A 14,602-nucleotide genomic window follows, 5' to 3' on the forward strand; every position below is an offset into this window, starting at 1 on the left:
TTTTCAAGGACGGTAATGGTCTACATGACACTGTTATAGCCACAAGTAATAAAGGCACCTTGCACCCTCAGGCCGCATTCGTTGTTGACTTCTGGTCAGCGCCTCCGCGGGACCAGTTCTACATCCTCGTCATAAAAGTCTACACGCCACCGCGCGTTGCCGAAAGCAAAAGCAGCCATCAGTGGCGTTTCGTTACTCGTAGCTGTGAGATACTCGCCTATAGATTATGTGCAAGGTTTCCTTGGAGGCGTGAAATACTATCAGCGGCACAAGACATTTTAAAAATAACCATATCGCTGCGTGAAATTGTAGAGATGTTTCCGTCTGGCGGAAACATGTAACAATGTGCTGTCAAAGACTAAATCGACGATGAAAAAGTGATCTCAAAGGTGTTATTTTAGCAGTCAGACCTTATATTTACACTTTTCTTGTGCAGCCATTCTTCTCCAGGCCTACACGTGTCATGAGCTTGTTTAACTTAGAAGTCCAGCAAACGTCTATATCCTTAAAATGATACGTAGGAAAAATAGAAAGCAAAAGTGGTTTTGACAACGAACGAGTTGAATCTAACGCTCGCGTGCCTCTTCTCTTCCTGTCGAGTTTGCAGCCGGTTGTGTAGACTAAGCGATTCCAAAAGAACATTGTGAGCTTGCGAGCTGTAACGTTTTCAAAATTGAAAATTCCGTTAGGCATTTCTTTTTCCATCCGTTATACGTCGCCGGTAACTCTCACAAGCAACAACAAAAGTAAATTGCATCGCTTTGGCGCGATGATACGATTGGGATGGCATATTTTCTTTCTCTTTTTCTCAGAGCAGACGTTAGTTTAGGCAAAAATTAAAGTAAAATCAAAAACGGTCGTATTAGGCCTCGGCACGACATGCACCTGTTTGTCCGCCTGAAGTGAAAAGGCATTCTTTCTGGAAGCCACGTCATGCAATCAAGAAAAACTGACTCACGTAATTCATGGTGCCTAGATTAGGTGGAAACAAACATCACGCAATTCCAGTAAGGAGCAATAACTGAAATTAGATGTAAGAGCTAAGCTGAACATCTGCTGCGGGATTAGTGCATCCTGGTGACGTCGCAGTGGTAACAGTGTGACACCCCAAATAATATTTATTGCTCTGGCTTTGAGTTGGCAGTGGACAGATGCAGCAGACCTTAATTTTAGATGGAGATGGAGATTGTTTTGCATAAGATCTCTGTCTCATCAGCCGGCTTGGTTGGCGTGAACATGTAAAGCAAGCCAAAGGCTGGCTGAGGTTGGGTTCTCAGTAACATGGATGTTCTCTCACCCGAGGTGGACCCTATTGACTATAGGGCTAACCTGTGCTTCCTAAAGGGGGTACGGCGCCTCGGGACTGACGGTTGTTTGGAGCTGGTGAACCGCGGTCCCAACCAGAACATTGACAGTTTCGCAGATGATGGGCTGGAATGACTGGGCCGTCTGGGCTCGGCTGCCGAACCGGAGGGTTTGGCTACCTGGTCGCAGTCTAACTCTGCGACCGGGGCTGTGGAGTACTAGGTTTGCTCCCAGGCCGGGTAACGCTGGAAGGGGTAGCGTCCTCCTGTAACCTAGCGGGGGGCGGGCGGCTTCGGCGATGAAGGCTCTAGGCGTAACGCCGGCAGTAGCTGCGTGCTCCTGTAACCCATTGAATTGGAGGCGACTGTCGTTGGTGAATCTGGGAAGGGCTGTGGCGACCCCCTCCCTATGACCAGAAGCGAGAAAGTTCACACGCCGTGGCAGCTTAGGGATAGGCTGCTGTGGCTAAGTCTCACGCAGAGACGCTGCTGCAGGGAAATTCCCGCTGACTAAAGTCATCAGGGGTAGGGGCGTCCCTTTGTAACCCGAGCCCTACCATCACTCGGGAGTGCTGCTTGGGTCTGCCCGCGGTCCCCCTCCCTAAACGAGGGCCATCTTTAGGAAACGCTGAGGCCTACGGTCGTCTCAGTTGGCTGAGGGATCGAGGGCGAAGCGAAAGCAGAACTGGCGCTTGCGTCCTTTGAGAGTCTGTGAGTTGTACCGCTGCTAGACTATAGGGGTGTGGGATGAAGCCCACACTCGCGCTTCCCGGTACGTAGGCGGTAGGTCCTGACTTAGTACACCAGGGCCGGTGTCAAATCCAAGACGCTTAACAAAACTTGGTAGAATCGGGCTCTCGCTTGGAGCGCGTCACGAATAGGATACCCGAAGTCAAGGGCGCTTCGGCATCTGGCAGGGGTGCGCAGCACGGAAGCGCACCACGGGGTGTAGCGACCCCGCTTATCCGATGCTCCTGGGTTGGACCCAGAAACGACCAACGGGGTGGCAGTAGTGGATCAGCCCGCCACGCTCGATGGGAGGGATGACCAAACCTCAATTGGTACAAGAGCAGTCCCTGGTGTGGGGGTCCGCCAGTTGTCGAGCTTGCTCCAACTTATGGGACTCGCTTCTTGGGAAGTGGTCTGGCCCCGGCCTACTCTGTGTATGGCGGGGGGGGGGGGGTGACTTTTTGGCAGACCGAAAACTTCTTCACAGTTGTTTTGACTGATCAGCGATAAGTTCCGCCGTCAACAACGTTAAATCGCCTCGTGCGATAGAAGCCCATTCGTGGCCCTATTTCTCAAGGTTGGGTCAAAGACCCATTTTCCAAGCAATTCACCTTAAATAAGCCGAGCACCAGACCAGGGGAAAGCTTGTACCTATTGTATCACTGGTGGGTACTCCGCGGCACTGCGCGAGTTCACGAATTTGCGCGGGTGCTTGATATCTCAGGGCAAACGGACGTGGTTTTTTTTTTATTTCAGCAAGGCCTTTGATAAGGTGCCACGTTGCAAACTTCTCTATAAGATGGAATGTATGGGTATGCCTTTTTTATCATTCGACGGATTCAGGCCTACCTTACAGACAGACGGCAATATGTGGAAATTAATAGGACCGCTTCTAGTGTTGTTAATGTGCACTCTGGAGTTCCCCAGGGATGTGTGCTTGTGCCATTGTTGTTTTTAATATATGTCAATGGTTTAGTTACGGTTGTTCCTGATGATGTCTCTGTTAAGTTATTCGCAGACGACTGTGTTGTGTTTAAAGAAATTTCATACGAACATGACCAGAGCTGTACACAAAAAGCAGTTTTTGCTATTGAAGAATGGTGTCTGAAATGGGCTATGGAACTTAATAATGAAAAAACTCTCCTCGCGTATAACTAGAAAAAAGTTTCCCAGTTTGCTTCCTTGCCTTCTTCGCGGCAATATGATTTTGGAAGTTGAGAAATATAAATATTTAGGTGTAACACTTCACAACAAGTTAAAATGGTCGGCACCCATTACTAATATTTATAAAGCTGCATTACGAAAGCTAAGGGCATTACGAAGAAAGCTAAAAACTGCCCCAGCACATATAAAAAATTGGCTTACGAAACTTACTTAAAGAAGAGAATTGCGCTAAAAAAAGACACGGACGAGAAAAGACAAGGACGGGCGCGGTCTTTACTTGAATATGCTTCAGTAGTGTGGGACCCATACACGAAAAAAGACAATGATCCTTGAAAAAGTCGGTAGGAAAACGGTTAGGTTTATATACAAAAAATAGAAAAGGGAAGACTCTCCCTCGCAGTTAATGATCTCAAATAACATTAATACACTAGAAACCCGAAGTAAGATTAATATATTGATATTCTTGTTTAATAGTTTAACAGGAAAAAAATAAACTCAAGCTTCCAGAGTGAATTAAGCGTGCTGTAGTGGGAAGGACTCGGGGCGTTCATGAGCATTCACTTGCTCCCCTTTTCGCCAAAATTAACAGTTTTAAATACAGTTTTTCCCTAGAACAGTGCAAGATTAGAATTGTATACCGGCATCTGTTTTTTCCTCACAAAAATTTTCTGATGCGTTAGATCATGTACTTACCTGCTAATATTGTTTATATTATTGTTTTGTATCCGTGTGATGCTAATATTGTATAATTTTATTCGTTTGGTTTATTATTTTGGTGTCTGTGTGCTGCTAATATTACATAATTTTATTCTTTTCTTTATGTAAAATGTAAATTCATTCCTGCTTTGACCAAGCAGTGGCCTGCAGTATTCTGAAATAAATAAATGAAGCAGAAGCCAGGCTGCGCCTAACACTTACGCCGTGACACAGGCAGTCAGACGACTGCCTAGCTCGGACGGAATGCTTGATGGAATTTGGATTGTTGGGTTTTAACGTCCGAAAGCATCGCAGGCCGTGCTGTGCGCTGTAGTGGTGGGCTCTGGATTATTTTAAACCACCGGGGATTCTTTAACAAGCATTACTCAGCACACGCTCGTTTTTGCACTTCGCCTCGATGAAAATCCGACAGCCATGACATGGATTGAACTCGTGGTCTTATGAACTGCAGCCAAACGCCAAAGCCACTGAGCCACCGCGGTGGGCCGGAGTACTTGACAGAATCTTTACCAGCTGTGAAAGGCAAGACATTGCCGTTAGGAAAAATTTTGCCCACTTTCTCTTAAATGCGTTATGCGCCGGTCATGAGGGCTGTTTTAGGCAGACACAGGTTCACTGCAGTATAAAGCGATTCTACCTACTCCTCTTATGTTTGACTAAAGCCCGCCACTAATTTCTGAAACTAGACTTTACAATGTAAAAAAGGGGATTTCGCGGAACAGCAGTTTGAATGGTGGAGTACGGCACTGTGATTGGTGGAGTACGTCAGAAGAAGTTGAATCAGGTTAAGTGGTAACCACGTACCTTAAATGCACTTTTTGCCTTAACTATTAAAGATAGACACTTGCTTGCAATTAAAGATTTGTGAATGGGGATTTCTAGTAGCCACCTCACTATTTCGGAAACGCGGTTACCCTCAGCTGTGTGGCTGGAAATGTTTGGCAACTGCACGCGCGATCTGAAAATCGTGCGCCCACCTGCGCTCGTCACTTCGTCTCGCGCGTGCCAGGTGACAGTCTTTGTCGCTCCCGCGATACTGCACTTGTTGCTCCTTGCTGCTCGAGCCGAGACGGGGCAGAGAAAGTCGCGTGGCACGTGCACACTTGGGCGTAGCCGGGCGTGCTATTTTGTTGAGCCAGGATCTGTTGAGCGACAGTGGCGAAGGTAATCTCGTTTCCGAAATTCTTAACCCATATGTGTCTGCTACAATGGCCGGCTAGAAATCTCAGATTAGAGCTTGACGTCTATTTCTAATACTTGAAAATTTAACTAGCCACGCTCATGGCTAGCGTGGTTTAAGATTGTTTTTCAATGTCGTTAAAGGTTGGCCTTACTGTGCTGTAAAATCCATCTTGTTAGATGAAAAAGACAGTTTTTAATAAGCAATAGCGGCCTTCTCTCAACCCCCTGGAATAGCAAAGACACACATAAAATGATGGCTGAAAAACCTGCCGTGCATTTTTTTCTGTATAAATGCCTACAGAAGTGTGAGGGTCATGGGAGCTGTTAGGAATGTCGAGGACCGCGCCGTATAAATGGCCCTCGTGCAAATGCCAAATGTTACGCTCATTTCCTCTCCCCAGCTAATTGTGACCACATGTCGACCGGTTTGCCTAAAGTTAGCCGAGCTAGATCTATTGGCTGCGGTGTTAGCGGGCCGATTTAACGCCTGTTGTGTTGGTCAGGATGATGATCGCAGCGTAGCTCAGCATTGAAGGCTATGTTATCCTCTTACCTCTGGAGATTATCAACTTGCTGGTTTTGATTTGATTTGATTTATGGGGGTTTAATGTCCCAAAGCGACTCAGGCTGTGAGAGACGCCGTAGTGAAGGGCTCCGGAAATTTCGACCACCTGGGATTCTTTAACGTGCACTGACATCGCACAGTACACAGGCCTCTAGAATTTCGCCTCCATCGAAATTCGACTGCCGCGACCGGGATTGAACCCGGGTCTCTCAGGTCAGCAGTCGAGCGCCATAACCACTGAGCCACCGCGGCGGCTACTGGCTGGTTTTGTTGGGGCAGAATAAAAAGCCATATTTGCAAAAGTACTTTTGAGACAATAAGATATGTCCACCGAGGTTTACTCCGCAGAACGTCCGAGTGCTAACTCTTTGTCTTAGCACACATTCCTGGCAGTTTTTTGCAGCCCTTTGTGCTTATGTAAGCAGCTAACCGTGAATTCGCACTGTGAGAACTGCACATCTCATGCGACCATCCAGCTTCAATTTCGTCTAGTTTGTCATTAACGAAACACATCGCATGACAGTGCCGTTTCGGGATTGGTTAACGTAGTTGTTTTTCTGGAAAGGGCATTTCAGTGGTCTGAAACTAAATGTTGGGAGTGCGACAGAATTTACACGAGGTAGGTAAAAGACGCAAGCAGTAGTTCTTGATATGCGGTTTTACGATGGGAAGTTCCAACTACATTTTTCCGTGAGAAGTAAGTCCCGCTGCTGCAGAATAAAAATGTAGAAAGGAAGTTAAGCGAAACGGCACATTTAGTTGCGTTGGAGAGCTAAGGGTTTATCCAGGCGCTCACTTAGGTCTCCACTGCTGCTTTATGAAAAATGAAGGGGAATGCTTAAAGCTGACATCACCAAAGTGCGTTTTGAATTAAGCACTGCAATGCCATTTTTTTGGGGGGGAAATTCCATTTATTATACGAAGAAGAGGCACATTCTATAGATAAATGAACGCTGTATACGAGACACCACATGAAGGGTTTGATGTCCAAAAAGCACAGCGAGTCGAAATGAGGAAGGAAATCTAGGTTAGCCAAGTGGATGCAAAACTAGGTCATCGCAGTGACAGTTCACAAGATGGAGGCACTTGTGACACATTACATCGAAATGCTCCGGACACAACAAAAGTTTTCAACCGCGCATGTGACAGAGTGGAAGTGTGCAAGAGTTGAGGTGGGACGAATCATGCCCGCTGACTTAGGCTGGTGCCGATTGGAAGGACAATGCGCACTATAGGGAATAAATTCTGCCAACCCGTATGCTCGGATTTTCTACCTGACGTCCGCCTGCAGAACTCTCCAGCTGCGTTTTTATAAGGCCTACTTAACGAGGACTACCGGCTAGCAGAGTTTGTGGGAAGCTTGTCTTCGAAGGTGACCATGACAGAACTTAGCATTGCAACAGTTCATGCAGAAATAAAATATATATTGCGGTAACAAGGCTTCTAACCCGCGGTAGCACGAACAGATCAGCTTCGTTGGCCACTGCACGAGAGCACTGTACTATCGCCACAGCCGATCACGCCTCGTGCTTACCTGCAACACGCTCGCGCGCTATCATTGCTCATAGTCGTCCTCATCAGCTGTCACCTGCGGTGTGAACTGATCAGATTAGCTTATCCTCGATCACAGCTTAACCTGAGTCTAATATCGTCGCCAGACGTGCCGACGACCCAGCAAACCAAACCATGAGCCAACTAGGCTAAACACATGTTTTCCCACGTCTACTCTGTTTGGCTACAATAAAACCCTGCCACTTTTTTCCATTTACTCTTGTGTTACGACTGCAGTTAGCTGCACGCATATAATTAAGTAAAAACGAACAATATAGTTGATTACCAAACGGTACTCGCCGCATTCACGAGGGTTGTTGGGAAGTACCATAGTGGCAAGAAGGAGGAGTATGTTTGCTACTCCCATAGCTTTTGCATCTACCAGCATTCGACTGACTGTGTTCTACCTGGTGGCCGGTGGTGGTACATCATTCTGAACTTACAAAGCTATAGATAACAAGAAAGTCTTTTACTTTCGTCACCTATGTGCTCTTTTCTTCGTTTTCTTGATATGCCCGCTACCCTTCCCCCTAAGCAGTGTAGCTCTTCTGATTTACATCTTCGGCCTTTTTTCTTATTTTTCTCTCTTTCAAGACAAGAAGAAACATTGGTTCCGTTTTCATCTCTATAATTAGATCGGTCACCCCAAAGGCCATCTCGCAAATGCTGCAACCAGTATATGTGTGCGGATAAAACAGGATTGAGGGTGGCGTCTCTGCTTTAGCCGATCTTTGTCTTTTGCGGTATGCAGTTGATGTTCGAGAGCTGAAGTGGACCATGGTGCACGTGGCAGACTACGCCGTCTTCTCTCTGCTGACTGGGGCCAGTCTGTCTGTGGGCGGGTACTTCTCCATCCGCAGAAAACCAGGACTAGTGGACACCACGGACGAGGTTTTTCTCGGCAGCAAATCGCTGCGCATTCTCCCACTGGCGGCCTCCGTTCTGGCCACTGTGGGTTCAGCTACTGGCATCATCGGAATGCCGTCGCACATGTACGCCTACGGTCTACACTTGGGTTGGCTTTCCGTGTCCAACCTGATACTGATTCCACTCGCCGTGTTCGTCGTCGTGCCCGTCTTATATGAGCTGAACATCACGTCAGTATTTCAGGTTTGTTTGTCTAATTTCGGTAATAGTTTGTGCCACTTGCTGCCTTGTCCCAGGAGTTTTGCTTTTCGACAGCACTGCCCTCTTGTTTTGCTTGTTCCCGCTACTTATAAATGGAGAATGATTGTCGCAGCAGAGAACAAAAAAAAAACACAAAGCAATATGTGTTGTTGTTAATTAGAAAAAACCAGATCTTTCTGCCTAGATTAAGATTTATCTACTTGAATACAGAACAATTTTTCCTCTTATAGAAACACAACTAATTCGGCGACGGAATATTCCATCCCGTGTCCAGAAACGTTTCATCCTATTTCAGTACAAACGACGTCATGTAGAATTTAGAAGGTGCCACGCATAATATGAGAGAAGAAGTGACCAATTTCTTGGTGTTACAAGCGCCGAACGCGAGCAATCTAATAACACAGTGCTTAAGAGAAAGCAGAGCTCTTTCTTGCCCTCCTTTGGCTGAAAGAATTAATTATTGCTCGTTTGGAGCACTGAAAGAACTATAAAGTTCGAGTGAAAAATTATGGCTCAAATAAAAATTTATGGCAGTAGAAACAATGCGTCCCATCTTGAGAATGGCGCACCTCACCTGTTGAAAGTTTCGTGTCTGCAACGCGGTTTTACTCCGCTTACGGGGTCAATGCACAACCCAGGAACTAGCAACAATAGTCACAAATCACCCGGTGCCAATGGCCGGTGTCTTCTTCCTGCTAAGAGCTTCGAGTGCCTCAGTTAATGTGACATGGGAATCGGTGAGAACACTGTCGAGGCAGCATTTATGAATCGAGTAGTGTCTAGCTATTATTTACAGCCTAGTGCATTCCGCCAGCACTTTCACGGATCCATATTGGTTTCCTAAGAAATTGGAGCTAAAACTTTAGCTAAAAATAAAATACGTACGCGTGCTCATGACACACTTAACATTAGCGATTAAGTTTCGTTGCTACAGAGTATTTCGTCTCCAGTTGGACAGGACACTATGTATGCACTAGGCAGCAATAAAAGTTGCCGTGAATTATTTCTCGCATTATTTCGGCAAGATGATCGTTATTTGCCCCAAAACAAACCGTATATGAAGTCTTTTTATTTAATTCGTCCTGACCTTCTTATGAGGAGCGAAAAAAATCAGCAAGCGAAATGTGTTGAAATAAATGTGAGAACAGATGTATGTACATTGTAAGAAATTCAAAGTAATTTCCTGCTGACGAATTCAACGCACAATAGTTAATACAGATAGGGTTAATGTTAAATACAAATGTTCCCATGAATTATTTTGTATACTAGTTCACCAAGATGATCCTTTTTGTCGTGAAACGAACGGCATATGCAGTCTTTATTTCCGGCATCCTGACTTCATTATCGAAGACGATAAAAAAGCAAGCGAAATTTGTTACAATAAATTTTCGAACGGCTCTACATCGAAATAAATTTAAGTTTCTGCTGACGAATGCAATACTACAACAATTACTAGGGAAAGGGTGCATGACAAGTAAAACGGCCATAGTTGCCGATATTGTGTAGCAAAGCAAAGCTAATACAGCAATCGATACATAGCCAGTTATTTGGCGATTAGGATGACATGTTTCGAATGAATGGTCATTAGCTCTGGAGAGTGTAATTATCATCTTGTGAGTTTGAAATGTAATCAACCGGTGGCTAGAGTATTTTATTAAGCACAACTTTTACAACCAAGAGATTGAAAGGAAAGCTTACAGCTTAATTACATAGAGACACGTCTTATTGAATGAATGTACCGAGAGCAAACGGCTTAATATTATGCTGATAGCAACGCTCATACTCTCTGCTTCAAGTGCGTCACTTACTTTGATGAAGCACTCCCGCCTGAACGTTGAAAATAGTTTTTCTTCCATAATAAAAATCAGTAATTGTGAATTTAACATTTTTCTAACATGTGCTTTCGTTTATATAAAACTGCCGTGGCCTATGGAAAATAAAAATGCTCATACCATGTTCTAAATACACAAGCCGCACGCTCGTGTCACTGCGTTAACCTTATTTCAAATCCTGTTTTTTACTACCTGCCACCTCGTTCATGGTGTAGAAACATAAAGTACCACAACCTAGGCAGAGTTTTTCATCGAAATGACGCCCGATTTCTTTTTCCTCCGAATGAGAGTTGTTTTGCACTGGTAATGGTAGCGGTACTTACGTCCAAGCGGTGGTACAGCTGGCTATGCGTTTCTCGCATTCATTCGGCTCCAGGGGGATCGAGAGTTCTCTCATCGAAATGACCCAATACTTCTTTTACGGTTTATGGGTGTTCAATGTCCTAGAGCAACTCAGGCTATGAAGGATGCAGTAGTGAAGAACTCCGGAAATTTCGACCACCTGGTGTCCTTAAACGTGCACTGACATCGCACAGTACACGGGCCTCTAGAATTTCGTCTTCATAGAAATTTTACCGCCGCGGCCGGGAATTGTTTCTTTTTCTTCCGAATAAGAGCTGTTTTTCAATGATAAGGATAGCTTTACGCATGAGCTTGCTATGCGTTTCTCACACTGATTCGACTCCATGACGGTCGAGAGTTTTTTTATCGGAATGCCGCACTTTTTTTTTCTCCGAATGAGAGTTGTTTTGCATCGAGAATGATAGCGGTACGCATGTTCAAGCAGTGGTATAGCTGGCTGTGCGTTTCTCGCATTCATTTCACTCCAGGATGGTCGAGAGTTCTTTCGTCGGAATGGAGCGCTATTTGTTTTCCTTCGAATTAGAGCTGTTTTACAATGATAATAATATTGCTGCGTATACTCGCGTTGGTACAGCTGTTTATGTGCAATTCTTCAAGTAAGGGACTAATCTCTGCCGGAGTAGTTAACCATTATCATGAACCCTTCTTTTTGCAGAATTTTTGGTATCAGTTGTGTGCTATCATCTTTTTATTTAGCCTGTAGCTGAATTACAAACAATATACGCTTAAGAGCTAACTTACTGAGTATTTTGGTATCTTATCACGTGTACATAAGTGACATCCAAGTTTTCTTTTTCAGTACGTACGTATGCGCTACAACTTGACGGTGTCCGTGATAACGTCTCTCACATATATCGCGTTGTCAGTAAGTATGGATTAACTTCTATTTAATTTAAATCTGAGGGATCTGAAAACGTTGAGATGGTAAATTGTACCCTGAATTGCATCAAATTTCCCAAACGTTTTCAGCATATGATTGGAGCCATAGCAATCTACGCATCAGCAGTCGCAGTATCGACGGGTAAGTTGCAATTACACATGTATTCACTGAATACCACTGCGCGTCAAATACCGCACCAAGTAGAGACTCTCATTTACATTGACTACATTTGTAGCTGATATCGAAAGCATGTGTCAAAAACACGTATGATGCGTTTTACTGCAGTGACCTGCTAGGGAGGATGTAGTACCCTTGTCAAAGGTGTCCAGGCACGAGGTTTCTCAGACGTATGCTTCTCTTACGGCATCCGTAAAAACGAAAAGGTCCATGAAAGCAAGGACAAGGACTACAATGATTTTACAGAGATTTGAGGAAAAGGGCTGCCATGTAAGTTTAGACTGAACGCCTGGTATAGTTTACCAGATTTTTTTTTTCGAGGACGAAATAATTATAAACAATTCGCTGCCTTTCTCGTACACAATTTTTTCTTCCGAGAATACCAACTGGTGTGTCCATAAGAATAAAAGCTACAGTTCTAGCTATGCACTGCAAACATGAATCATTAGCGTCGCAAAAGCTGTCGTTAAGAGGTGTTTGAAAAATAAACTTATTTTCAGCCATAGAGGAGATGAGTTGGCCTGTCGTATTTACAGGCCTGAAAAATTTTGCCTCTTGTGCCTGCGCTACAGTGCCAGACCTAATGCTTCGAAAAAAAAAATTCGGCTGCGTAGTGACACGCAACATAAGCACTAGTAATCTGCTCTCTCTTTCTGTTCCAGTCTTCAACCTTAGCACCATCTGGTGCTCTATCACAATTGGCCTGGCGGCGACAGCGTACACATCTTTGGTAATTATAAACAAGACACATTAAGGCACACGCTCTCCTTGCTGGCAACTCTTGTGGTGGCCGACAAGTTCTATTCTTGCATAATATTAAACACAACTGCTTCATTGCGTATTATATACTTTTTACTTGTAAATAATCTCGAAAGACCGGAAATAATTTTCAAAGCTATGCTTTGCTACTTAGTGAAAGGATCAGCGTAAGCTTTCAGGACTTTGGTTTAAGCACTTAGCTTTGCATACTTCTTCGGAACAGCCCGTAGGTTGAGCATTTATTCGCCCTCTTCGTAACCTCCTCCTTCCACGGTAGGCAGCATGTGGGCTCTTCCCGTCGCAGGCATTCCTCCACTTTCGCCATACCCCGCCCCCCAACTCACAAGATCACCCGTCATTTCCCACCCTATCCGTGTCTTCTTTCTTGCACTGCCCCCTTAAAGTGGAGAGATGTATGACTTCCTCTCCAATTTGCTTCCGGCCAAACGTGGCAGGTTGTAATTGAATGGACTTCCATTGATTGAATTACCGGCAATAAAATAAACGTCATCATCTTGGATGAAATAAAAACACAAAAGAGTAATTAAGGTACTTCCGCTGACGGTGCTGATTCCACTGTAGAATGCGTAGCTATATGACTGAGCCAGAGCTCTAACCGCTTTAGCTCTAAACTAAGATCATGCTGTCAAAGAACAGGATTTTATAAAGAGGCACAAATATTTCTCCACATATCCATCCGTGCAGGTCAATAATCTTTACGACATTTCTAGAGCAGCCAGAGTTTCTTTCGAGTGTTGTTCGAGAAATCACTTTAAGGATCTTCTGGACCGTTAGACATGTCTAAAGAGGCTAGAAATATGCTTTCATTGAGGAAAGTTTTTTAAGTGCACCCAGTCAGGGCAGAACTCAGACTGGAGCTCATAATTCGATATATTTCTTGTTCTTAGGCAGCGCTAAATTGACTATGAGCTCCATCTAAGGCGCAATGTCTTAATGTTTATTGTCTGCGCTTTAAAGAACGGCATCATTATTTAGCTGGCAATAAATAGTTCAGGTTCCTAAGCGGCTGGTGTAGGGACGTATTTCAGTGGGCGCTTCATTCGCTTTTGGTGGAGAGCAGGTAAGAACCCACAACCCGCTAGCGGTGAAGACAGCGAGAATATTTAATATTAAAAATTTAATATTTATTAATTTAATATTGGAAACCTCATGTTGACTACATTATAAATAACGCTAACCGCATCCTTGGATACCTTCGCAGAAATTTTTCATGTGCACCGAGTTCATTAAAACTACTACTTTACAAAACTTTGGTCCGCTCTAAATCGGAATATGCTTCATCGGTGTGGAACCCTGGGATCGAATCTCTCATTTCTGACTTAGAATCTGTTCAAAACCGCGGTTGTCGTTTCATACTTTCCAACTATCATCGTACTAGTAGTGTACCTGCTATGAAAGCTAACCTTTCCCTACCGCTTCTTTCCCATCGCAGGTCAATAGCTTCATCATGTACTTTTCACAAAATTTATCATAATCCTAATCGTAAAGAGAGGTTGTTGAAAAAAAAGACCATCATATATTTCAGCACGCATTGATCACCGCCACAAAGTTTGGATCCCTCCTTGTCGCACGAGGTGTTTTCACGATTCATTCATACCCAGAACTTTTGTCAGCTGGAATCACCTTCCCCACGATATTGTTGAAATTACCGATACTGTTGCCTTTCGAAACGCTGTTACTAATTTTATATAAGTCTTTGTCTATATCTATGTTTTATTTTATATGCTGCTGTTTTCTTTTGTGGTTTGTTTTGTGTAATGCTGCCTTTTGCTAGTGCTGTTACTAATCTTAAATCAGTGTGTGCTGTAACTATATTCAAATTTTTTAGCTGCTGTTTTTGTTTTTTGCACTTATGTTATTCCCACTCCCCTCTGTAACGCCTAACGGCCCTGAGGGTAAATAAATAAATTAAATGAAATGAAATGTGAAGAAATGGTTAAGCGAGAAAAATTAGGGATATATAGAAACACACAGAATTCGACCAGTGAAACTATTGTGATTGTAAGGCAAGGTTAATAGAAAGATTATTTTAAGGCATAAGCTCCTCACCTTATTAAATAATCTACGCGTCTTGTTCAAAGCATAAATACTTTCTTCCTACCTACTCGCTCAGTACCCTCAAAATTAGCGGTCGTGGCTGAGCGAACTCAGGCACCGGAGATAATGTATAAGGTGAATAATTTTTGGAAGTGGAAATTTGGAGCCTTAATATTTTGAAAAAAAATGTTAA

The 14,602-nt window shown here is 44.1% G+C and overlaps 1 protein-coding gene across 1 annotated transcript in view; it reads left to right on the plus strand.

Annotated features, from left to right (window-relative positions):
- The first annotated feature begins 7,989 nt into the window (after nt 1-7,989).
- The window catches only part of LOC144097750 (sodium-coupled monocarboxylate transporter 1-like), a 46,574-nt gene continuing 39,961 nt past the window's right edge, over nt 7,990-14,602 (plus strand). The window contains exons 1-4 of the mRNA XM_077630387.1: nt 7,990-8,322; nt 11,335-11,400; nt 11,505-11,556; nt 12,255-12,322. Of these exons, the coding sequence (XP_077486513.1) occupies nt 7,990-8,322; nt 11,335-11,400; nt 11,505-11,556; nt 12,255-12,322 (519 nt within the window). The remainder of the gene's footprint in view (nt 8,323-11,334; nt 11,401-11,504; nt 11,557-12,254; nt 12,323-14,602) is intronic.

The sequence above is a fragment of the Amblyomma americanum genome, chromosome 7 (genome assembly GCF_052857255.1).
Source record: "Amblyomma americanum isolate KBUSLIRL-KWMA chromosome 7, ASM5285725v1, whole genome shotgun sequence".
NCBI classification, from domain to species: Eukaryota; Metazoa; Arthropoda; class Arachnida; order Ixodida; family Ixodidae; genus Amblyomma; species Amblyomma americanum.